Genomic DNA, 27,088 nt, shown 5'->3' with positions numbered 1-27,088 from the left:
ACTGCAGTACAGCGGAGCCACTGCATTGGTGAAGGTATCGCATTCCAGATACCAACTCAACTTAGAGCTCTGTGTAGGAAGGAACTGCAGATGCTGGTTTAAACAGACGATGGACACAAAACGCTGGAGTAACTCAGCGGGACAGGCAGCATCTCTGGAGAGAAGGAATGGGCGACGTTTCGGGTCAATACAATACAATATATCTTTATTGTCATTGTACAGGGGTACAACGAGATTGGGAATGCGACTTCCATTCGATGCAATAAATTAATTAGCTAGTCAGTATTAATTTAAACAACCCAATGAAACAAATTAGAACAGTTTTAAAACAGAATAAAGTGCAAGGTGATCTGTGCCGGTTCACTGTGCGAAGTGACCATCCGGCTCAGCAGGACCGGTTCATAGCAGCTGTTGGCCCTGGGGAGAAGCTGTTCCTGAGTCTGGAGGTGCGGGCGTAGAAGGCCTTGTAGCATCTGCCCAATGGTAGAAGTTCAAACAGACTGTTGCAGGGGTGTGAAGAGTCTGTGGATGCTGGTGGCTTTTCTGAGGCATCGTGTGTTGTAGATGCCCTCCAAGGCTGGTAGCTGTGTTCCGATAGTCCTCTGAGCTCTATGGACTTCCCGCTGAAGAGCTTTCCTCTCTGCCTCCATGCAGCTGAGATACCACACAGGGATGCCATGTGTTAGGATGCTCTCTATTGTGCAACGGTAGAAGGTCGTCAGCAGCTGTTGGGGTAGACCAGACTTTTTCAGTGTTGTTAGGATTCAGTGTTTCAAGACCCTTCTTCAGATTGATGATCAGTCTGAAGAAGGGTCTCGACCCGAAACGCCAACCATTCCGTCTCTCCAGCGATGCTGCCTGTCCCACTGAGTTACTCCAGCATTTTGTGTCTATCTTCTACTTGAAGCACAGGTGAATAGTAATGATGGAAGAGGTCCACAGGCCTGAGATAATTGGTGAAACATAGCCATCAAAGAGACACATCCAAGAGAAAGGCAGCTTGGCCAGTCAACCCCCTTCTTGACATTTTAAGGATTTGAGCCGCAATCATCTGTGTGGGGAGCACCCTGGAAACATTTCTGAAAGTTGTGCCAAAACTACAGCAGCAATCTGTGTTTATATACTGCATTTAATGTAATGGTTCAATGGTACTTCAATGTCACGTGTACCGAGGTACAGTGAAATTCAATTTTGTACATGGTTTAGTATAAGTATCACTATACATGTGGTGCTAGATACCTCTTAGATAAGCATCCCAATACAACATCCTTGGGCGGCAAAGACCAAACAAACTGATGCCAGGGCCAAGTAGAGCAAAAGCTCTTCGCGTAGATCGTGGAGAATCTTGGGAATTCACTACACTTTGGAGGCTCAGTCACTGACTGCCTTTAAGTCACAGCTTTTCGGATATTAAAGCAATCAATGGACAAGAAGACAGGGCAGGAAAGTAAGACTGGAGGTAGAAGATCATCTCTGATCTTGTTGACTGGTTCATGCCTATACCTGCCCCTCTCCTATTATAACAAGGAATTGAAGTTGCTGGTTTACCAAAGAAAGACCCAAGTGCTGGAATACCTCAGTGGATCAGGCAGCATCTCTGGAGAACATGGATACGTGATGTTTCGGGTCGGAATCCTTCATCAGACTGATTGTAGGGGCGCAAGAATGAAAGCTGGAAGAGAGATGGGGCAGAACAGAGCACGGGTCAAAGAGATGGGTTCTAGTGAGCTTCTAAAAGGGGTAAGAGAGAGAGAGAAATGGCAAAGTGGGGATGGATGATCATTGATCCACAACTTACAGCATCTAGCATTTAAATCCATGCCTGCCAATGCTGGAACAATTAAAATCAGATGTAGAATTGAAAGAGTGTAAAGGTTTCAAAAATGCTGTAGGATATTTCAGTGATAAACCACAGCCAGATTGAAAAACAAATACAGGTACAAGTTCCACTTTACACTGCTATAATATCACAATATGGTTCACCTAGCATCTTACTGTGTAACAGCTGGGGGTAGACACACGATCAAAGATAAATGTAGATGGATTAAGTTTGCAAACAATACCAAAATTGGCAAAGATGTAGACTGCGGGGAAGGCTGTCGAAAGAATTTTAGGTCAGTTACAAATCGGTGAAGAAGTGGCAGGAGGAGTTTAATCAGGGTGTGAGCGAGGTGTTGCACTTTGGGGGGTTGAATGTAAAGGGAAAGTATACAGCTAATGGCAAGACCCTTTACAGCACTTGGGATACAAGTCCACAGCTCCCTGAAAGTGGCAACACAAGTGGACAGAGTGGTTAAGAAGGCATCTGGCATGTTTGCTTTCATCAGTTAAGGCACTGTGTACAAGAGTCAGGACATGATGACGTTGCAGATTTATTTTTAAAAGTTTGTTTTGGCCACAAATGGAGTATTATGTGGAGCTCTGGTAACCTGATTATCTGAGGGATGGAGTGGCTTTGGGGAGAATACAGAAGTGGTTTACCAGAATGTGGCCTGGATTAGAGAATATTCGCTATGAGGAGAAGGTGAACAAACTTGTGTTGTCTCTGGAGCAGCGGAGGTTGGGAGGAGGCCTGTTAGAAGTATTTAAAGTTACGAGAGGCATTGAAAGGGTGGACAGTCAGAATTTTTACCCCAAAGTGGAAATGTTAAATACTAGAGGACAAAGCTTTAAGGTCAGAAGGGGAAAGTTTAAAGGAGGTGTGCAGGACGGGCTTTTCTTCACGCGGTTTCAGTGACGGCTCCCTGGAGCGGTGGTGGAAACAGGTATGATTGCCGAGTTTAAGAAGCTTGTAGAGAGGCATGTGGATATGCAGGGAATGGAGGAAGATGGGTCAAGTACAGGCAGAGGAGATTAACGGCATCTTGTTAGGCATTGATATTGTGGACTGAAGGGTCTAATCCTGTGCTGTACTGTTTTCTGTTCTACATCAAGCAGAAGGATTTCTACATGCCCGATCTCTCCAGAGAAACAGAGGAATAAAGTCCTTATCCACAATGGAGCAGGAGGGTTACATTTCTTAGGAAGTGGCGAAACATTTTGGCTGAGCCTAGCCTGTTCGACACTTTCCACTATCTGTTTGTAGTGCAGAGGAGGAATCCATAGCCTTGTGCCTTTTTCCCCCCAATCATATCTCAGGTTTGTTTTTGCCAGTTCTGCATGTTCTGCCATTGCAGTTGTCAACATCATTTGGTAATTTCTGTTGATCTACACCATACTTTCAAAACACCGTTTGTACAGTAGAAACATCTTTTAGATGGAGGCAAATCTGCCCACTGGAAGAAAAGGGGAACGGTGGAATATGGGTTAAGTTGCCATACAAGCATCCATTGACCCTGCCCATGGGTCCCACAGTACATGTTTGAATCCCACCATGGCAACTGCAAAATTTAAACAGAAGTAAATAAACAGAACTTGAATTAAAAGCCACTCTTGGTAATGGTAACCAAAGTCAAAATATTTTTTTAAAACTCGCATTAGTGCTCATCAGAGAAGGAAATTTGACCTTTAAAAGTGACTCCAGTGTCCTCATAACATGGCTGACTCCCAAGTTCAATGGTAATAAGGAAAAAATAATAAATTTTGGCATTGTGTGCAATATCCAACCCAGTGAATGAATCACAGCCTGCTCTGCCATCCAATAACATCGCAGGTGATCCTGTACCTCGGATCCATCCTACCTCTACATTTAACATCTGATAAGAATAAAATACGTGCAGAAGTAGGCTACTCGTGCCCTCACACCCTCCCCGCACTTCTATATGATCATGGCTACTCTGCCCCGGGCCTCACCTCCTCTTCTGTGCCAGTTTCCCCATAAACCCTCAATTCCCTGTTCTTTCCATTATATATTTTAGATTTTTAGATTTAGAGATTTAGATTTAGAGATACAGCGCGGAAACAGGCCCTTCGGCCCACCGGGTCCGCGCCGCCCAGCGATCCCCGCACATTTACACTATCCTACACCCTAGGGACAATTTTTACATTTGCCCAGCCAATTAACTGACATACCTGTACGTCGTTGGAGTGTGGGAGGAAACCGAAGATCTCGGAGAAAACCCACGCAGGTCACGGGGAGAACGTACAAACTCCGTACAGAAGGCGCCCGTAGTCAGGATCGAACCCGAGTCTCCAGCGCTGCATTCGCTGTACGGCAACAACTCTACCGCTGCGCCACCGTGCCACCCTTTTCTCTTTTTACAAGTATTTCCCCATGATTAGCAGAGTCATACGGTGTGGAAAACAGGCCCTTCGGCCCAACTTGCCCATACCAGCCAATATGTCCCATCAGAACTAGTCCCACCTGCCTGCATTTGGCCCATATCCCTCTAAAACTATCCTGTCCATGTACTTGTTTAAATGTTTCTTAAACTTTGCAATAGTACCTGCCTCAACTACCTCCTGCAACAGCTCATTCCATACACCACCACCCTTTGTGTAAAGAAGTTACCCCTTAGGTTCCTATTAAATCTTTTCTCCCTCACCTTAAACCTATATCCTCTGATCCTAGATTCCTCTACTCTGGGCAAGAGACTCTTATGTGTTTACCTGATCTATTCCTCTCATGATTTTGTGCGCCTCCATAATATCATCCCCTCAGCCTCCTGCGCTCCAAGGAATATGTTCTAGCCTGCTCAACCTCTCCCTATAGCTCAAGTCCTGGCAACATCCTCGTAAATCTACTCTGCATCCAGAAACCTCAGGGGGCTCAGAATTCCAGAGATTCTCCACCCTCTGAGAGAAGTTGCTTCTACACATCTCCATGTTAAGTAACCAGATATCATTCTCTTGCACAATCCTCTGGTGAAGAGTAGGGAACTTTGCTCGATATCCAGACCATTCCTACATCAATCATCAATTTGGAGCAGAGGAGACCAAGGGTAGACATGATAGAGCAGCGAGAGAAGCATAGATAGGATGGAGGATTAAATACTTCTCTCCAACCAGAAGGTTGTTGGAACCTCAAATGCACTTCCTGAGTTTCTGTGGTTCCAGTAGTGGACAGAGACTTTTGCAATGTTTAAGTAGTACCCGGGCTAACAGTTGAATCCCCACTGCAGATAAGACTGCAGACCAAATGGTGGGAAGTGAGATGAATATAGATAGGCACCTAGTTGGCAAAGACATGATGGGCTGAAGGGTCTGTTTCTGTGCTGTACGGCTCGGTCAGCATCCCACTGGTGCCCAGCCATCGATCATGTCCTGCAAATAGACAGTGGGACGATTCAGCCGCTCAAACCTGCCTCAGCATTCAGTGTGGTTGTGGCCGATCTGCTTTCCAGCTCCAGCCCCTGCTCCTTCTCACTTGCCCCCCTCTCCCACCCCCACCTTCCCACAGCTCCCAACACCCTGCGCCTGCACGATGGTGCTCCCGAGTCTCTGGTGTGGGACTTGGACACGAAAACCTGCTGGCTCAGATGGGCGAGCAAGTGCTACCCACCCAGGCACAGCAGGGCCCACAGAGGGGAGGGGCACAGAGCGTGGGAGCCAGTCGGCTGGCTGCCAGAGGTTGACTCAGTCCTTCCACTTGCCCGGTGGAGCTGATGCAACAGGGAAAGGGCAGCTTTCCTGCACTGGGTTCGGCCGTTGGAAAGTGTCCCATTCAGGCCTCCAGATTCCTAGAAGTGCAGCGTTGGTGTAATTTACAAACACTTTGGCACCAAAAGTACTGAGGCAGCCATTTACTACCTGCTTCAGCTGTGAGCGGTCTGTGACTGCCACAGTGAAAACAAAACCATATTTGTGGAGTACAGACATACCATTGACCGAAATCCTTCACGACTTCAAGAGGCTGGTTAACAGGCTGATTTTGTACTGTCACTGAGATATTTTAATTTTGAAAAGAAAAATTACAACAAGACAATTATATCAATCTTTAAACCAAAAGCAGAGGATGCTCCAAACACTTAGGAGGCCTGGCAGCACCTGCGGAACGTGAAACAGAGTCAACGCATCAGGGCGAAAAGCCTTCATCAATCTATTCAATTCACAAGAGACAACCCGAGCTTCCAGCTACCTGTTGCTTGACTTCTCCACCTAACTCTTACCTCTCTGCTCTCAGCCTCCTTCATTGCCCCAACGATGCCCAAGGCAAACTCAGTAACAACACCTCAGATTCCAAAAGGGCACGTTCCAGCCAGCAATTTAACACGAATGAACAACTCCGTGTAAACCTTATTTTCTTTTCTCCATCAATGTGTCTGCACCTTTCGATTTCAATGCATTTCAGTTTTTCTCTTCCATCTCCTTTTCCTTCCTCCCGACCGATAGCTGGTATGGAAGCTTGGAAGCGCGCATCACCAGAACAGCTTCTTCCTCTCTGTGATCAGGCTTCTGAACGGTTCTTCCATGAAATAGGGTACTGTACGATTCACCTGTGCCCCTTTGCAGACATTGGATTTAGTCTTTGGAGCTGTTGTGCTACAGTGCCGAGAACTATATTCTGCACCACCACCAACTATATTCTGCACCACCTTTGCTCTACCGATTGCACTTGAGTTTGGCTGGTTATATTTATACAGGGGATTATCTGATCTGATTGGATTGCATGCAAACACAAAGCTTTTCACTGTGCTTCAGTACGTGACAATAATAAAGCTGAACCTAAATGCTTATTATCCGCATGCCCATACTGAAGAAGGATCTTTGACCTGAAGTGCCCACTCCATTTCTCTTCACTCTGATAATGCCAGTCGCGTTGAGACCATCCAGCAATCCCCATCTTGCTTTGGATTTGCAGCAACTACAGTTTTTCACTTCAGAAACATTTTGCTTCAACAGCATCTCAGGTCAAATTAATCCCAGGTCCCACAAAGTGAGAGCCGAGGGCAAAATGACTGTGCCAACTTCTCGGCAAACGGTGCCATTTGGGATGAGCGGCCAATGCATCCCCTCGAGTAGGGAGAGTCAGTTCAACTTACCCGGCTCAGTGTGATTATGTGCTTTGTGCTTACCTCATGCCAGCTAAAGATCGTAAACAAACCTCACACAGAAGGATTTAACAAGCAAAGAAAAAATAATAATAAGAGTGTTCTCACACCAGAGACCGTGGCTTTGACGGCAGCCCAGACAGACAAAACAACAGGATTCTTCTCATAAAAGGCACTCGGAGTTTGACCTTCCCCCCAACTGGGACAGAGCCAGCACACAGAACAAAGCAACTCTCACAACAACACTCCACAAAACCTCTCTCTCTCTCTCTCCTCTCACCATTCCTGGAGAAACACTTTTGCTTAAACAAAGAAGCACACAGAAGATTATAGGCAAATTATAACAGATCTTTCTAGCAGCCCCAATGCAAAAAGTAAACATCAAGCAGACTCAAATGGAGAACCAACTTGCACCCTTGGTCACCAGAGAGTAAGTGGCCCAATCACTCTGGTGGTGCAGTCAGTCCGCTTGCTGGGTGAGCGTGCGTGTGCGTGTGTATGTGCCTGCGCGAGTAACTGTGCACTTGGGAATCTTCCCATTGCCCAGATGATCTCTTCCAATTCTAAGGCATTTATTCACAAAATGCTGAAGTAACTCAGCAGGTCAGGCAGCATCTCAGAAGAGAAGGAATGGGCGACGTTTCGGGTCGAGGCCCTTCTTCAGACTCTTTTCCAATTCTCACCTTTTGTACGTAGTCAGTTTCAATATTCTCCATTCCCAACTGGTCTTCAGCTGCCCTGATCCAAAATCTTAGAATTCACTACCTAAACCTCTGTTGTTTCTCTTTCCAACATACTCATTAACATCTGCCTCTTGGTGCTTATCTAAATTGTCCTTTCCGTAACAAAGTGTCCAATCCTGTTTGGTAACATCTTGAGATATCTCAATACATTGTGCTGCTAATAAGTTACTGCTCAATGAAATAAATTCATTGGTTGAACTTTCCAACGGTCAAACAATGAGGACCTGCCAAAATAACCCTGCTCCTTGGTCTTTTGCAAAGGCAGACTCATATTGCACTATGTGTCCACAGGCACCAATAGTCTTTTAATTCAGCACATGGAAGATTCAGGCAGATCTTGCTTGTCCTCAGCAGTTCCAACACCTACTTTCACCTGCATGATACAAGCATAATAGATGAAGGTTGTCTTTAATGTTATTATATTGTGAGCATACAAACTAGGAACAGGAGCAGTAGATCACTCTGCCCTCCAAACCTGTTTCACCATTTATTAAGATCGTGACTGCTCCAATTGTACCTTTAACACCACTTTCTAAATGCCCTAAATGGACATTCCCCCCCTACATCAAAAATCTTCTAACCCACCTCTCTAACTCCAGGTCCCTCAGGTCGGCCGACTTGGGGCTACTCACTATCCCGCGGTCTAGGCTTAAGCTCAGGGGTGACCGCGCTTTTGCGGTTGCAGCTCCTAGACTGTGGAACAGCATCCCTCTCCCCATCAGAACTGCCCCCTCCATCGACTCCTTTAAGTCCAGGCTCAAAACCTATTTCTACTCCCTAGCGTTTGAGGCCCATTGAGGAGGCGCTGTGAACTGTTTTGTATGTGCTGTTATGTTTGTGTGCTACTGTACGTTTCATTTTTTTTTCCTTAGTACCTAAACAGATGTACAGCACTTTGGTCAACGTGGGTTGTTTTTAAATGTGCTATACAAATAAAATTGACTTGACTTGACTTCTGTCTTTTCCCGGACCTTTTCATTTAAAATCTATTCACCTCTGCCTTAAAAATATTAGATAAGTACTTCCACAACCCATTGAAGATTTCCTTCCAAAGAATAAGGGGTAGGCCATTTAGAACTGAGATGAGGAAAAACTTTTTCCACACAGAGTTGAGAATTTGTGGAATTCTCTGCCTCAGAAGGCATTGGAGGCCGATTCACTGGATGCATTCAAAAGAGTTAGTTAGAGCTCTTAGGGCTAGCGGAATCAAGGGATATGGGGAGAAGGCAGGAACGGGGTACTGATATCACATTGAATGGCAATGCTGGCTCGAAGGGCCAAATGGCCTACTCCTGCACCTATTGTCTATGTATCTATATATCAAAAACCTTCAGGAGGAAGAATTTCTCTTGTGTGGAGAAATCTTAAATGGGTGATTCTTGATTTTTAGTTAAACAATGACGTCAGGTTTGCGATATATCCAACATGGTGAACCATCTTCTCCACAGCCATCCTGTCAAGAACCTTTAGGATTTTATATTTCAAATCGAGTTCCCTCACTTTTCTAAACCCTAGTGGACACAAGCCAAGACTGTTAAATTCTCACAAGGCAATCTATCTATTCCATTACTGTTCTTCACATAGAACACAAGATTCCTGATGGTTCCCTCGAACCTTAGCTAACCCTGAGGCAACCAGGCTCAATCAATGCTTTCAAGCATCTCATGTTGATTAATCCAAGCAAAAATGATGCCTGGCGTACACCATTTAATGTTCCCAAAGGGGTGAGAGCTGCTTTACAGTGGGTAGTTCTACGGAACTGACAGAATTTGCAGCAAAGCGTCAACTACAGCACTCTGAAGCACCAATTGCCACTTTTGATTGTTGTAGTTGACTTACAAAAGAAGAAGAATGTTCCCAAATCATAAAGCATGGAGAAAACCAGGGAAGAAGCTTTTCCTTGCAACTTCCAGCAGTCCACAACCAGGCCCCAAATCTGCCACCTTCCAATTTTGTTTTTAGTACCACTCAGAAACAGCCTGTGTCAAGAAGAGACCCATTCAATGACTGCACAAACCCCAAACTTACAATGCCAGTGCCGGAAACCCTGAACACCAGCTGTCCTGCGTGTTTACTGGACTTTTGCGGGCAATAACCAACCACCCAGCACACAGAATTTTAATTTTTATCCTTGTTTTCAAATTCTTTCCTTGATCTCACATCCCTGTAACCACCTCCAATCCGCAACGAACCAAAAGATTTGCATCTCAAACAATTTTTTTAAAAAGCACTGGAGGAACTCAACGAGTCAGGCAGCATGTGTGGAGGGAACGAATACATGACGTTTCGGGTCGAGACTCTTCGTCAGACTTGTGTCTCCATATTTGCATCCATTTTGTCTCTTGATCGCTACCCATTTCAATAGCTCTAGCAGGTACAGCAGGGCGGCAGCACAGTGGTGTAAGGCAGCAGAGTGGTGCAGCAGAAGAGTTGCTGCCTTAGAGCGTTAGAGACCCGGACTACAGGTGCTGTCCGCACAAAGTTTGTCCGTTCTCCCTGTGAGCACATGAGTATTCTCTGGGTGCTTCCACACTCCAGAGACATGCTGGTTTGTTGGTTAATTTGCTTTGGTAAAAATTGTTAAATTGCCCCTAGTGTGTAGGATAGTGTTAGTGTATGGGGTTGGCGCAGACTCGGGCCGAAGGGCCATTTTCCGCACTGTATCTCTAAAGTGTAGAGCGAAAAGGTTCTTCTGACCCGTGCTCTGTAAATTCCCTCCCTTAAACTCTCCCCGACTCTGTCATTCTCTCTCCTATCCCCCTTCTTTAACCCATCCCCTCAACAAACCTATGCTCATCTCCCTCTGTGCAGTAACAACGTGGTCAGGCATTAATTTCTACATGATTAACTCTTATTTGACGTATTTTTGCCGCATTAAAAGTTGCTCAAATATCTCTGCCTGTTGCCGTAACAAAGTTTGTTTTAAAATGATGGCCCTGGCCTTCTTAAAAAGAAAGGGAAATCAAACTAAAAGATTCTAAACAACAAAAAAAAGCTTTTAAAATGAAAACGTCATGGGCTCTGACAAGCTCTGGAAGTTGTCGTGACCTTCAGACAATTGTAATACCATTAATGTCACAAACAAAGTACTTTAGGAAATTGTGAAGTCTGCATGCAAGACAAATGATTTCCCACTGTACCATTAGCACTCCAGTGCTTTGCTGATACTGCTCAGGCTGTGCATTGCACAGAGGCCCATTCATACTGTGGGGAGGAGCTCTAAACCACTTCCCCTCCTCCACGTGTCAAAGCACGGGAGGCCAACTCGCAACCTAAGCACTAGTTATGCTGCTGCCCACTCTCACAGCACGATTCCACACCTCAGCTAGCCTCAAGCAGTGGGGCGTCTCACAGCTGTAGCTCCAACCTCCTGGTCAGAGATTCAAAGCAGTGGTGATGGGGGTGCTTGCTTCTCGTAGGACACACTCACAGTTGGATCCACAACGCCATACAAACGCTCAAGGGGCTGTCCCGGGTGCCCTTGCTGCTACTCATTTCTCAACTAACACTACCAACGCACATTGCGTTGCCATTTTTACCCACTGCTGTTTGTGGAAGCTTCCAAAATAACTGCTAGGGTACCTAGATTAGAACAGCAGGGCAGCACGGTGAGCTGTGGTAAGTTGCTGTCTTACAGCTCCAGAGACCCAGTTTCGATCTTCACTAGGGGTGTTGTCTAGAGTTTGTACATTTTCCCCATGACCACATGGGCTATTTCCAGGTGCTCCGGTTTCCTCCCGCAATCCAAAGACGTTCAGGCGTTTAGGTTCATTGGTGTCGGTAAAAATTGTAAATTGGCGCTAGTGTGTGGGATAGTGCTGGTGTACGGGAATCGCTGGTTGGCACGGACTTGGGTGGGTGGGTCAAAAGGCCCGTTTCTCTGCTGTATCTCTAGACTAAACTAAGCACTTGCAACATACTCCCCTGGCTGTAACGTGCCTCAGAATATTCGGAGGTATTCGAGGGGGAGAAATGCAAGATTTAATTTCACCTGTGTCAGTGTTCGCTTCTTTAAAATAAAACATTGCATTCGGTCACGTGCCCACAGCACCAAAGGCATAGCAGCCACGATATACTCAAGACTAACCTCCACAGACGGAGAACCACGTGGTAGGGTCACACCAGCTCTAAACCAGCATTGGTCCAGGTGTGTAGCCCACTGGATGAACTGTCAAGAGTCCACGCCTGAACATAGGCCCCAGAACCTCTACCTCACACACAATGTGCAGACATTCATTACACAGGAAGGTCCTAAACACATTGATTTATTAGTCTGAAGGGAATAACTTCCCCCTCCCCCTATCTCGACTCACACCCATTTTTCCCTTTACCCCTCCACCGACATTCCTTCCTCTCGCTTCACAATTCAATCGGTCTACCTATTACCCGTGGGGCTTTGTCCTGCCCCTCCCCTCTTCCAGCTTCCCTCCCTCTGCCCAATACAAGCAGTCTAAAGGGTCCCAATTCGAAACGTCGCCTATCCATGTTCTCTGGAGATGCTGCCTGACCTGCTGAGCTACTCCAGCACCTTGTGTCTTATCCTGAAGGGTTTGTTTTGGGGAGGCAACTCCTTGTTAAACAGGATAGAACATTAGCCAAGGCCTCAGAAAGAGAATTACAATCCTCATCATTGCAAATTTTCTCCTGCAACAGTTAATAAGCCAAACTTCCAATCGCAATAATCTGAACCTTCAAATGTAACAAAACATGCCATGATGTCTCACTGCATAACCAAACCAAATATGATCTTAAATTATAAAAGACGACAGAGAACAAACCACCAGTCACCCAGAGCTGTGGTTATAAACTATTTCCTCTTCCCAATCCCACCCCAACTCGGCCTTCTCCACTGGCAATTGCAAACCGGAGGAACTGCACCTCGTATTCTGCCTGGGTTATGTCCAGCAGACTTTGGTAGTCAATCCAGCTATTTTGTTTACTGGTCCTTATTAGGTGAGGAACTAAGGTGTTGCCTTTTGGGAAGTCATACCAGGCCAGCATCTACAGTGAATGGCAGAGCTCTGGGAACTGTTTTAACAGAGGAGTGCAGGTACACAGTTTCATGAAAGTGAAGTAGATAGGGTGGTCAAGATGGCTTTCGGCATATTGGCCTTCATCAATCAGAGTATTGATTATTGAGGTTTGGAGGTCATGTGACAGATGTACAAGACATTGCTGAGACCACATATTGTGTTCAGTTTTTGTCATCCTGTTATAGGAAAGATGTTTTTAAGTTGGAAAGGGTGCAGAAAAGATTTACCAAGGTGTTGCCAGGACTGCCTCACCCACTGAGTTACTCCAGCACTTTGTGTCTTTTTAAGTAATGCAGCATCTGCAGTTCCTTGTTTCTACATATTCATCAGTGGCCTTGCACATTAAGGGATGGAATTGGGGATGTTTGCTGAGGACTGCACAACTTTCTAATCAATTCTTGAGTAGCAAATGAAACCGCCCGTGCCTACCCGCAGCAAGACGTACTTTCTGCCACAAAGCCTATACCTGTTCTAACACTTTCTCTTTAGATATCCCTGATATTAAAACCCTTTAAGGTGGAGCAAGGATTTGCAGAAGAAGGTGAATCTCTGAAATTCTCTACTAGAAAGGGTTGTGGAGTCGAGATCACTGAAGGCCCGAAGAAACTAGATTTGTTTTTGAAGAATCAGGGAATTAAGGGTTAGGGGAATTAGCATGGAGGAGGAGATAGGCCATAATTATATTGAATGGTGGGTGGCCTGAGGGACTGAATGGCTGACACCTCTTATTTTCTAGACCCCAGCACTCCATGTTCACATGTAGATGACTTTTATTCAATCAGGTCTACACGAAGCGTTGCCCCATTTACCCAATGACCACTGATGCCAGAACACAATCACAAACTGATCTGGACTGGGATAAAATGCACATCCAAGGAAGCTCCAACTCCCTCCCATAGTTTCCAGCTTGTTAATTATCAACTGCTACCAACCAAATTCAGCTTGGCTCTTTTTCAGCAAAGTTTGCCTCTCGAAACATGGGGTCCGTATGGGTTTGGAGCCTACTCCAGCCAACCCTTTATACTGTATCGAGAAAGTGCCACATTAATGGACAAACTTCTGTGGCGGCAACAGCAGACCCACGGTCCACAGAAAGCCATGAATCTGCCTTGGCAAGTGTTGGTTGAGGGAAAGCAATCGGCCAGAATATCAAGAAAGGGGCCTGTTCTTCTTCAGCTCAATTACTTTCAAATGAACCATCAAATTTCAGTTTAAAGCATCAACCTCAAGGGCAATGATATAATACTAGCAGCCATAAATATTGGATAGTCACAAATGCATTTACTATGGAATTCAGGTGGAACCATTTTACTGAGCAGTGGGAATTGCAACTCTACCATATGGAATGAAATGATAGACTTCAAATGCTGAAAATCTGAACTTAAAAAAAACACTGAAATGGCTGAAAACACCGATCAGGTCAGGTAGTATTTATGGAAAGTTAACATTTCAGGTCTGGGACCTTGCATCAGTACTGGGAAAAAGAAGAACAGGTAATAGCAGAGAAGCTGCATGTTGGTGCAGCGGTAGAGTTGCTGCCTTACAGCACCGGAGACCCGGGTTTGATCCTGACTATGGGTGCTGCCTATATGGAATTTTATGTTCTACCTGTGACCATGCGTGCTCCAGTTTCCTCCCATATTAAAAAGACGTACAAGTTTGTCAGTTACTTGGCCTCTGTAAATTGTTCCTAGTCGGTAGGATAGAACAAGTGCAATAGGTGATCGCTAGTCGGAGTGGACTCGGTGGGCCGAAGGGCCTGTTTCCACGCTGTATCTCTAAACTAAACACTGGGTGAACACATCAGAGAGGCAGGAGTAAAAGAAATTGTAGATAGAATGAGAGAAAAGGATCGAAGGAGACTTGCCTGGGGTTATGGGGAGAAGGCAGGAGAATGGGGTTGAGAGGGAAAGATAGGTCAACCATGATTGAATGGTGGAGTAGATTTGATGGGCCAAATGGCCTAATTCTGCTCCTGTAACTTATAAATGTATTGGACCAAGTGGATCCCGTTGGGCCTAAACCTCTCCTGTATTGGCCCAGCACCCTCTCCTCCCCCCCCTCCCCATCCGCTGTCGCCTCCTCCCCCTCTCCACCCTCCTTCCCCCTCCCTCCCTCCCCCTCAACCCCCCCTTATCCTCCCTTCTCCCCCTCCAGCCCTCCCCCCCTTCCTCCTCCCTCCACCCCCCTCCTTCCCTAGGAGATACATTTAAACTTTAAAATGTGAATAACTTTAAATATATAACACCGATTTCAATGAAACTTCTTCCATTAGCACCAAAGGGACAACGGTGAGTAAGGTGGGCCTAAAATTGTTGCGCTATCATGTTTTGGTTGTAGTTCAGGAACAAACAAACAAACAAGAGTTTTAGTATATAGATGAACTTGTGTGCAGCATAAACGTGAATGGAATGCCAAGCTCATAGATAATGACAAGCATCCACACTGTGTTTTTAACCACAACCGATGGGTGAAAGTATCACACACAACCTGCAACAGCTCAGGCAATGCCAGGGTCTGTGCCATGATTGCTTTGAACTGTCATTCAAATCTCCCGTCCCAATCAATAAAAGTAGCTCCTATTTACACAAAGCACAGAGAGGATCCCAGTGGTGGAAGTTACTCAAGGGTTGATCTTTTCACCATTGGAACAGAAGAAGTCACCCTCTCGGAAGGACAAGGGCAACGGGCACAGGGGAACACCACCACCACCAGGCTCCTCTCCAAATTAGACACCAACCCGATTTGGAAATGAAACCATTTTGTCATTATTGTTGGATCTAACTCCTGGAATCCCTTCCCAAGTAGCCTTCACTATTCACCTTCACTATTTGGACAGCAGCTGTTAAAATAAATGCACATCACCACCTTCAAAAAGACAATTGGATATCGCAATAAATGGACCCTTGCCAGCAACACCCACATCCTGTCAATGAATAGAAATGAAAATTGAAAATGTCTGTAGGGTTAAAAAAAACATTTTTGTTACAAGAATCTGAAAACCATCTAGTGTCTAACCATCTCTAGAAGTGATTGAGTTCCCAGTTAGGAAGGTCACAACCCTATCTGTACATTCTGCTCATTTCAAGGTGTAACATTATGCTTGGATCGTTGCAGAGGTTTCTGGGTAATGACAGTCAAGCTGATTCCAGTGATCTAACTACAAAATAACTCCAAGCACAGATAGGGCCAACAGCTCGAAGTTGTACCCACGATCAGGGCAGTTACATGGAGATGTGGGATTGCTGCAATATTGGTGTGGTTTAATACAAACATAGCCACATGTCATTTAGTATTTCTTCACATTATTGAGGAAAGTACAACATTCATTCCAGTCTTCAAACCAATGATTACCAGTAAACAAACTCCCCATTTCCTTGGAGATGTTCTGTGAAACAAATGATAATGGTTTCACTGCTTTGTCTTTTTTCAAGAAATAATAACATGTTATTTTGTGAATGCACATTATGAATTAAAAATTATTCAACCAAAAAAGCACAAAATGGCACTGTGTGAGAGACCTAGACGACTTATTGCAGTGCTGTACTTGCATGATTTTGATGTGCATATCCCATGCTGCAATACCTTTTTTCATTTGTGTTTTTTCTCATGATTCAGCATCTGCACTTTCTGTGTCCTTTACCCCCCAACCGCTCTATATCCCCATCCCCTTCCACACAGGCTTGGCTCGAAGGGTTGAATAATCTCCTCCTGCTCTGTATTCTAAGTTTCAATGTTCTTCACCAGCCCTTCCGAACAACAAGAGATAGTAGAAGGCACATAATCATTTCTTGAGTGAATTCAATCCCTGATCCTTCACTGAATTTCGCGGGAGAGTATTCCAAAGGTTCACGATAAACATATATATGGGGGGGGGGGTGGTGAGGGTGGGAGTGGGGGGGGGTGGTGAGGGTGGGTGGGGGAAATCTTTCTCTTTTTTGTTTTTAGGTCTCTTCCGCGGGGCCTTCCATCACCCGGAGCGGCTCGGCCGCGGGAGTGAACAGCGCCCGGTGCGACTCGGCCGCGGGGCCTTCCACCGCCCGGTGCGGCGCGGCCACGGGACACCATTCTGCTTTAGTTAAACATTTTGTTCAAGCTGGCCGCGCCGTTGTGTTTGGCTGCCTGCCACTGTATGTTTCTTTTTTTTTTCCTCATCAGATGTGCAGCACTTTGGTCAACGTGGGTTGTTTTTAAATGTGCTATACAAATAAAATTGACTTGACTTGACAAACACATCAGGCACTGTTAAAATTCGCAACAATGCAGATAGCATTTATTTTTAACAAGGCACAATTTGGATAACAGAAGTCTACAAAAGTAAAGCAGAGCGAATACTGAAAGCACACAGTAGGCAAGGTGCTATCCGTACAGAAGGAAATGCGGTTAATGTTTTCACCATGTTCTCAATTGAAAAAAGGTTTTAAGATTAAAACAGCTTTAAAATGTAGGCAAGGAAAAAGAGAGAGGGATGAAGAAAAGAGAAGCTGTGTGATAGGATGGAGGGGAGGGGGAGAAATAGTCAGTTGGCACAGAACAAAAAAGGGAGGTTCTGGAGGAGATCTAATGAGAGCAGCAGAATCGTTTAGAAATGGTTAATACCGAGTGCATGAGGGTTGATAAACCTACAATAATGAGATGGAAATAGACACAAAATGCAGGAGGAACTGGCAAATGCAAAGCTGGTCTCTCGAGGTTGGTGCTGCCCTGTCAGAGCTGCAGCCTCAGCAGACACAGTGGAAGGTGGAGGCCTCATCTTCCCCCTCAGATGGACACAAAATATCCCATGGCGCTATATCAATGCAGCTCTCTCCAATATCCTGGGCAGCATTTACCCTTCAAACAGGGCGGCACGGTGGAGCAGAAGCTGAGTTGCTGCCTTACAGCACCACAGACTCGGGTTCGAACCCGACTACGGGTGCTGTCTGTACAGAGTTTGTACGTTCTCTCTGTGACCATGTGGGTTTCCCCCGGGTGCTCCTGTTTCCTCCTACGTTCCAAAGACATACATGTTTGTAGGTTAATTGGCTTTGGTAAAGATGGAAAATTGCCCTTGGTGTGTAGGATAGTGCCAGCCTTTGGGGATCACTGGTCAGTATGGACTCGGTGGGCCGAAGGGCCTGTTTCCACGCCGTATCTCTAAACTGAACCAAACCAGTTGCACAATCATTTATTACCACGCTGCATGTGGAAGCTTGTGAGCAAAACAGCAATGCTTCGTTCACACCTCTTCAACGTCTGCGGATGTCACAGAGTTTCTTGCAGCCAATGTGAAAAAAATGCCATCAATTTACATGTGGCAAGCTTCCACAAACACCAAACACCTGTTCCAGTGGAATGTAGATCATGTGACACATGGTTTCCTCCAACGCAAAAATTGGAATTGTGTGACTGTGTGCAAATGTTACCTTCGTGTTTTACATTGGCAGTAGGTTTTACATTGGCAGTAGGTTATACATTGCCCCGTGGTTAGGAAGGTTGTGATGGAAATGCTGCTATTTTCTCTCAAAAGCTGCCACATTAATCAGCAGGCATCTGGCTCAAATCATCATCATAATCATACTTTATTAGCCAAGCATGTTTTGTAACACATAATGCCGATCCTTCCTACCCAGTGCCCTGCACAAGGTGAGGTTGCTTGCCAACCTCTTGGGATCGAATCTCCAGGACCAGAGAGCAGAACCCAATGGGAAGTGATTGTTGGCTTCTTCTTTGGGTCAGGACCACTGATGACATTCTTTCACTCCAGTTCTATGCATTCTAAGGTGACCAATAAGGCCAATGCAAGAACCGCAGATAGACACAAAATGCTGGAGTAACTCAGCGGGCCAGGCAGCATCTCTGGAGAGGAGGGTTGGGTGACGTTTCAGTTCGAGACCGTTCTTGAGACTCAGTAAGAACTGCAGATGCAGTCACAACTGGGAAAAAGGCCACAACCACCCAAGACCAATAGCCAACTAATTGTTGCTGCACTACACAGGTTTCCCAAGTCTGGACTGCACAATATAGCACATAGCAAGGGCAAGAGCAGATATTGAGTAGAATTGCCTGTGATCAGGACAGTAACATGGAGTGGTATGATTGCTGCAAGGTTGTTGTGGTTTAATGCAAACACAGCCACAAACACATCAGGCACTGTTAAAATTAGCAACAATGCAATGTTATTTTTAACAAGGCACAATTTGGATAATAGAAGTCTACAAAGGTATAGGTGAATACTGAAAGCACACAGTAGGCCTGGCGGTATTTGTACAGAGAGAAATGTTTCCACTCAATAGTCTCATCTAAATACTAAAACTCTCGTTTGTTATCTTGTTGGTGACTGAACTTCAGCCAAAATGGTACACGATAGCGCGACAATTTTAGGCCCACCTTACTCACCGTTGTCACCTTAATGATAATGCAAGTAGTTTTATTGAAATCAGTGTTATACTTTTAAAGTTATTCACATTTTAAAGTTTAAAAGGAGGGGAGGGGGAGGGGAAGGGGGGAGTGGGGAAGGGAGAGGGGAGGTTGAGGAGAGAGGGGAGGGGGGGAGGACAGGGTGCTGCGGAAGGGAGGGAGAGGGGAAGGGGGAGGGAGAGGGGAAAGGGAAGGGGAGGGGGGAGAGGGGCGGGGAGGGTGGGAGGAGAGGTTGCTGCACCAATGCAGGAGAGGTTTGGGCCCAACGGGTCCACTTGGTCTAGTCTGAAATAAAGTTTGAGATTAAAGCAGGTTTAAAATGTGGGGAATGAAAAAGGTTGAGGAGTAAAGGGAGGCTGTGTGATAGGATGGTGGGGAGGGGGAGAAATAGGGGAACAAGAAAGGGAGGGTCTCGAAGAGATCTCATGAGAGCTGCAGAATTATTTAGATAATGGTTAATACTGAGCGCATGAGGGTTGTTAAACCTGCAACAATGAGATGGAAATAGACACACGATGCTGGAGTAACTCAGCGGGTCAGGCAGCAGAGTTACTCCAGCATTTTGTGTCCATCTTCAGTGTAAACCAGCATCTGCAGAATATCAAGAACCAGAGAGAAGAACCCAATATCGAGTCATTGTTGGCTTCTTGTGTAGAGAGGAACTGCAGATGCTGGTTTGAACCGAAGATAGACACAAAATGCTGGAGTAACTCAGCGAGACAGGCAGCATCTCTGGAGAGAGGGAATGGGTGACATTTCGGGTTGAGACCCTTCTTCAGACTTCTTCTTTGGATCAGAACCACAGATGATGATCTTCCACTCCAGTTCTATGCAGTCTAGACAGAGCAAGGGCAGATATTGAGTAGAAGTTTCAACTTCATTTATGAATCCTGATGTACAGAACACTAGAAGAAGATTATCAGGGATTGCAGAGACATCATGATCAGCTAGGCAAGTGGGTCGAGGATTGCAAATGGAGTCTCAATCAGGTAAGTGTGATGTGTTGCAGTTTGGGATGTTAAACCAGGTTATGACATGCAGTGAACAGTAAGGCCCTGAGGGATGTGGCAGAACAGAGGGACCTAGGAATACAAGTACATACTTTGCTGAAAGTGCTGTTGCAAGTGGACAGGGTAGTGAAGACGGCTTTTGGCAATATATAGTTACAAAGTGCTGGAGTAACTCAGCAGGTCAGGCAGCATCTCTGGAGAAAATAGGTCTGGCCTTCAGCAGTAGGTGCACTGAAGGTGAAAGTTGAGACATTATGTTGTGGTTGTACATGATGTTGGGAAGGCCATTTTTTGGCATATTGTGTCCAGTTTTGGTCAGTTTTATAGGAAAGTTGCCATAATCGGAGAAGAATGCACCAAAGGTTCACGAGGACTTAGCCAAGACTCCAGGGACCGAGTTATAGGGAGAGGTTGAGCAGGCTGAGACTTTATTCCCCGAAGCATAGGAGACCAAGAGGTGATCTTGTAGAAGTATAGAAAATCATTAGGGACATAGATGCATAGTACCTTTCTCAGGGATGGTAAATAAATAACTGGAGGGTGGGATGTAAATGGAACAAGCTGCTCGGCGAGGTGGTTAAGGCAGGTACATAGACAGGAAACTTTGAGAGCAATACGGGTCAAACACGGGCAAAAAGGACTAGTTTAAGTGGGCATCTTGGTCGGCATCGATAAACAGCCTGTTTCAATAAATTCCATCACAGAGTCCGTTATCAATGAGATAACTTCTAGTCTGCTGCCCCATTTCCCCAGTGGAGGCTAATTAGAGACATTGTGCACCACTGCTTGTCCACTTGCACACACTGCCTCTACCCCATTCCAGCACAGAACTAGGCAAACATTGGTGTAAAGATATAGAAATGTCAAATTTAAGACCCAACTCCAATCATCCCTCATCTTTCAAATTTGCAAACAATCCTCACCAATTATCTATTTACGCCCCCAAAACTATGACTGAGAGATGTGGCCAGTAACACCGAGACTTTAGAGATACAGCGCGGAAACAGGCCCTATGACCCACCGAGCCCATGCCAACCAACAACTACCTCGTACACTAGCACTATCCTACGCACTAGGGACAATTTACATATATACGGGAGCCAATCAACCTACAATCCTATATATCATTGGACTGTGGGAGGAAACAGGAGCACCCGGAGAAAACCCACCTGGTCACAGTGAGAAAGTTCAAACTCTGTACAGACAGCACCCATAGTCAGGATTGAACTCGGGTCTCTGGCACTGTAAGGCAGCAACTCTGCCACTGTGCCACCTTACCGCACTAAGCTTCGTGTTGCTCCTGTCACAGTCACAAGCAACAACCACTTTCTTGTGTACAACCACTAACGAACCAAACACCTTCAGGACTTCATGGAGTTACACCCAGAAACCATCCAGCAGACAGTTTAGAAAAGGCTCCGACAACCTGGACCTTAAGAAGGTTATCGTAACAACCTTCCACATTCAGTTGGCTGATAATGTAACCTTACAAATGACCCCTTAGGCAAGGTGTCAGAGGGTGATATCTTCCCTCACGATGTGTCTGCAAGAATGAAAACCTAAGCTTTTTTCCATCCACATCGCATTTATTGGACATAGAAAAGTACATCACACGAACAAGCCTTTCGGCCCACAAGGTTCATGCCAAACTTAATGCCAAGTTAAATCAATCTCCGCTGCCTTCTCATGATCCATAATTCCTCATTTCCATGCATATACACACGCCTATCCAAAAGCCTCTTAAATGCCACTATCGTATCTGTCACTACTACCACCCCCGGCAGTGTGTTCCAGGCACCCACCACTTTCTATGTACCCCACACATCTTTAAACCTTACCCCTATCACTTTAAAGCTATGCCTCCAGGTCTTTGACATTCCCACCCCCGGAAAAAGGTTTTAAATGTCTACCCCATCTAAGCCATCGGATCTGATGTGACAATAAGAACCCGACAGACCCCAAATCCCCACACTCGATGGATGAATGTTAAAACCATTTCATTGAGACGATGCACTGAGTACATGATGAAAAATCCATGGGATCAGGCAGGACTTGTGTGACTATTTATAGAGTGAGTGAGTGAGTCGACCTGTTCAGTCAATTAGAAACGATTCCATGGCATTCTCCCAACACTAATCATGAACAAAGCACAGTGTGATAGGCACGGCAAAGGTATGAAATTAAAATTGGAAGGCTCTCCAGAAACACTCAAAGTTTCACCATTAAATAATAGCACATTATCTCCCTTGTCTCTTATACAGATACACACACATGCGCATGTGCGCACACACACACACACACACACACTTGAATCTGTATTTTGCATGAAGTTAATACTAGTTTTGGCTTTGCACTGTGCAGTCCAAGTATGCCACAGAGCTCACTCACTCACTCCTGATCGAAGGATAGCCACAATCTGCCAAGGTGCCAGTCTGGCTTTGTGGTAATCCAGTTCCCCCGGGACAAGTGGAAGCCAAATCACCGAATATATTCAAAGCCCAGGCAGACTGAGGGAGTCCAGGATTACAGAAACAAACAGGAAAGTAGAGCTGAAGCCAAGATCAGATCAGCCCTGATCTTATCGAATGGCAGAGCAGGCGTGATTGAGGGGCCATATGGCTGACGGCTGCTCCTATTTCCAAGGTCTTCTTTAGGAGGCTGGGCCTGGAATCTGAACTCTGCCTGCACAACGCCATTAACCACCTCCAGGGCACAGCTGGACAGGCTTGCACCCAAATCATTGCAAATTATCTCAAAGATAAGGCCACTCTCCTCGAACCTGGGCAGGGACAAGAAGTCTGTGCCTGTCTTTCAATATCACCAGTGGAGTGGGATCCTGTATTGAGTGTGTTCCCGTCAAGGGAATAGATAGTCACTCTGCGAGATGTAGATGAGGAGGTTCAAGTGCATAGACAACAGTGTGTCTTGGGCCAGACGGCCTGGAGAAGTTGTGGGATCCTGTGATCATTTTGACTGCACTAGAGAGGAAAATGTACTTGTGATACATCATGGTCTCTCAACAAGAGTCTACAGTCACTATAGGATCCATATTAATCTCAAAGGTTAATAAAAATAAAACCTTATTCCTCTCCATCCACTGTAACCTCCCTCCACAACAAAAGGATTTGCCCACTACTTACTTATTCCGTTGTATTATTTATTTATTTTTAATGTATGTATGCACGTATGTATGTATACATGCATGTCTTCTGGAAAATGTGTTCCTAATCAGTTCAACAACCAATGCGGATAAAAGAGTTGGTAAGACAGCATTTTAACAAAATATTAGGGTTTTTTTACTCAAATGCCGTCTGACCAACCAACCCTTTTATCCCCATTGAAGCTAGACACAAAATGCTAGATAACTCAGCATTGATAATAGCAACACAGTTTTCCAGAAGGTAACTCAGACATGGATCCCAAAGTGTGCCCAGACTGAATCCCCTCCCCCCACCCGCCCCCTCTCTCTACCCTCATTATGTAACAAATATAATTCCAGGAATCGTCTCCCCACACAGCAAAAACCTACCAACCGGAAACAAATCACCTGTTATTTCTGCCCAGTTAACTTCTGCTTGGAGATTCTGATAGACTTTATCATTTCCCCCCCTCCCCCAAGAACGACTTTGGTTGCAAACTGCTGCTGTCACTGACACACGATGCGGGAAACAACACGCAAAGCAAACTCATGCTGACTACTGATGACATCCCTTCAACCAAGACAGTCCTCTCCCGTGTAGCTCCTGCTCGCATCAAATCTTGGACGTTAAAAAAAATCTTGCGAAATCCAAAATGCGTGAAAATATCAATCACAATTAAACGTTTTGCATTTAAAAAACGATTTTTAAACAAAAAGTAGTCGGATGGCACAGTCAGTGACGATTAAAAACACGTTGTCGTTGCGTTACCTGGGGATGGTTATGCACTTGGTGTTAATACTCTGGGTAGTTATTGCCTTCTCCAACTCGTCCAACTGGCCGGTCTTCTTCAGTTTTTTCACCAAACTCTTCACCGCTTTCTCGCACCATTTCTCCTCCTGCCCGTTTTGTTCACCCTTCTTCCAGCCCAGGAGGCGCTTGACAATCGGGGGCGTGAAAGGCAAGATCGAGGACATTTTCAAGCACCGATCTCCTTCAATCCCGTCTTCGGAGTAAGAGTAGGAGAGAGGAGAGAGGAGAGGAGAGACGCAGAGCGGGCGCCTCGCACGCACACACACACACACACACAGAGCTGGGACCCCAAACTTCACTCCGGGAAACTTTCACCAAAACTTTTCCTCGTCAACTTCACAGCGGCCTCCGCACACCCCTCCTGCCGAGCTGAAACCTCAGTAACCCTCCGCCCTCTCAATAGAGTGCCACAGCCCTTCACTGAAACACACGTGAAGGAGAGACTCGGATATGTCCTCTCTTTACCTCCGGGCTCTCAGTTGGCAGCGCCCAACAAACAAAAAAAAAGATCTTGTTAACCAAAAGTGTTGTTTGTTGTTTTATGTTTCTTTTCCTTGTGCTGGTGGTGGGATTAGTCCGCCCTCCCACAGCAGGGGGGGTTGCAGCGGCGCGGCGGCGGCGGCTACCTTGGGTCAAATTGGAGAGTCTGTGTCTAATGCAAATTATTTTACAACAGGGACTTGCACAGGAGAGTAAGTGTGGAGAGTGTTGTGGGTGTCACTGCCCAGACACAACCCTCCCTCCCTCGCCAGCGCCAATCAGAGGGACGCCTTTGAAAGAGAAATGCCTCGTTCAACTGATCCAAAAATTACAATCTCACTTGCAAGCCCAGTGCATCGGCCGAAGCAAGAGAGAGAGAGAGAGAGAGAGAGAGAGAGGAACGTCTTTGCCTCTCAACTCCCAGCCTCACCTCCCAACCCACAATTATCTGGGATCAACAACTGCCCTTTACTTCACCGCAGCTCATTAGAACTAGGAACTTTACTGCTGTATTTTTACGTTTTGGACCCTTTGCCTCGCCTCTACCATTGATGTCACTTATCTTCCCCTATCCCAAAGACCTGGTACATAGAAACATAGAAAATAGGTGCAGGAGTAGGCCATTCGGCCCTTCGAGCCTGCACCGCCATTCAATATGATCATGGCTGATCATTCAGCTCAGTAGCCTGTACCTGCCTTCTCTCCATACCCCCTGATCCCTTTAGCAAAAAGGGCCACATCTAACTCCCTCTTAAATATAGCCAATGAACTGGCCTCAACTACCTTCTGTGGCAGAGAATTCCACAGACTCACCACTCTCTGTGTGAAGAAATGTTTTCTCATCTCTCTCCCCCTCCTCCCTCTCTCCCCCTCTCCCCCCCCCCCCTCCCTCTCTCTCTCTCTCTCTCTTCCTTCCTTCATCCCCTCCCCTCCATTTTACAACTTGTCCACCACTGACTTTTTTGTTGTTGTGTTCTGTTGAAAAGTCATTGATTTAAAGTTTAGAGTTACAGCATGGAAACAAGCCCTTCGGCCCACTGAGTCCACGCCGACTCATCATCACCCGTTCAGCGGGACAGGCAGCTTCTCTGGAGAGAAGGAATGGGTGACGTTTTGGGTCGAGACCCTTCTTCAGATCACCCGTTCACACTAGTTCTATGTTGTCCCACTTTCTCATCCACTCCCGACACATTTGGGGGAAGTTACAAAGGCCAATTAGCCTACAAACCAAAACATTAATTTTGCATCTCCCTCTACTTGTCCCTCCTAACCTGATAGACATGGACAATTTCACCGTCTTCCACCTTTTACCCTATGACCCAGTTCACTTTATTAAACTTCTGTGTTGATGTCATTTTCCGGATCCATGTATTGAGTACAAAAAGCTCCTGCGTTGGATTTGTTTACTGGTGTTTACACAACTGGGGAACAGATTGTGGGTTTGAGGCCAAGTTGTGACCCAGTTAAGAACACAGGATAACCAACTGGGTGAATTTACCACCTTTCACATGGGCCAAGGCTCACCTGATGAAAGGAAACAAGAGAAACTGCAGATTCTGGAATCTTGAGCAAAACACAAGTGTTGGAGGAACTCAGCAGGTCAGACAGCATCTGTGGAGGGAATGGACAGAGAACTGGAGACTGATGGGGGGAGAGAAAGCTGGAAAAGAGAGGTGGGACAAAGGTGGATAAGTGTGAGGGAGTGACAGGGGGTGGAGTAAATGAAGAAAAGTCCAGGCTCAGTCTTTGTTTATTCAAGGAGAGACTGATTTTGGAGAGTTAGGGTTCTGGCTTTAGTACAGGAAACTTGCTGAGGTAAAATATCAGGCATGATCTTTAATTTAGTTTAGTGTCATGTGTGCAGAGGTACAGTGAATAACTTTTTATTGTGTGCTATCCATTCAGCAGAAAGACTATTCATGATTACAATTGAGCCGTTCACAGTGTACAGATATAGGATAAAGTCCAGTAAAGTCCGATTAAAGAGAGTCCGTGGGTGTCCAATGACGTAGATGGTAACTGAGAACCGCTCATTAGTTGGTGATAGGATTGTTCCTGCAAGAAAAAGAGCGGAATTTGTGTGGCACCTCTTAAAGCCTCACATCTCAATTGTGAAGTAGTGCAGTCAGTGTCAAGTCAAGTCAAGTCAATTTTATTTGTATAGCACATTTAAAAACAACCCACGTTGACCAAAGTGCTGCACATCTGATTAGGGGAAAAAATGAAACATACAGTGGCAGGCAGCCAAACAACGGCACGACCATCTTGAACAAAATGTTTAACTAAAGCAGAATGGTGTGGTATGGTGGAAATCCAGCACCTAATCTGTGCAACCAGATCTGACAAACATTGAAATAACAATGACCAGATATTCAATTTTAACAATGTTGACTGAGAAACAAAAGCAGACAACTGAAAAGTCACCTTGCCTTCCCAATTGGACCAAAGGATAAATTTATGTCCATGACACAGTGGCACAGCAGTAGAGTTGCTGCCTGACAGCACTAGAGACCTGGGTTCGATCCGGACCTGGGTTTGTACGTT

General features: G+C 45.6%; 1 protein-coding gene across 1 annotated transcript in view; it reads right to left on the bottom strand.

Moving 5' to 3' along the window:
* Nucleotides 1–24,709, bottom strand: part of smad3b (SMAD family member 3b) — an 89,685-nt gene extending 64,976 nt beyond the window's left edge. The window contains exon 1 of the mRNA XM_078427566.1: nt 24,023–24,709. Within this exon, the coding sequence (XP_078283692.1) occupies nt 24,023–24,228 (206 nt within the window). The 5' untranslated portion in view covers nt 24,229–24,709. The remainder of the gene's footprint in view (nt 1–24,022) is intronic.
* Nucleotides 24,710–27,088: the final 2,379 nt, after the last annotated feature.

The sequence above is a fragment of the Rhinoraja longicauda genome, chromosome 33 (assembly GCF_053455715.1).
Source record: "Rhinoraja longicauda isolate Sanriku21f chromosome 33, sRhiLon1.1, whole genome shotgun sequence".
Taxonomy (NCBI): Eukaryota; Metazoa; Chordata; class Chondrichthyes; order Rajiformes; family Arhynchobatidae; genus Rhinoraja; species Rhinoraja longicauda.
This window is presented reverse-complemented; position numbering and strand designations above follow the sequence as displayed.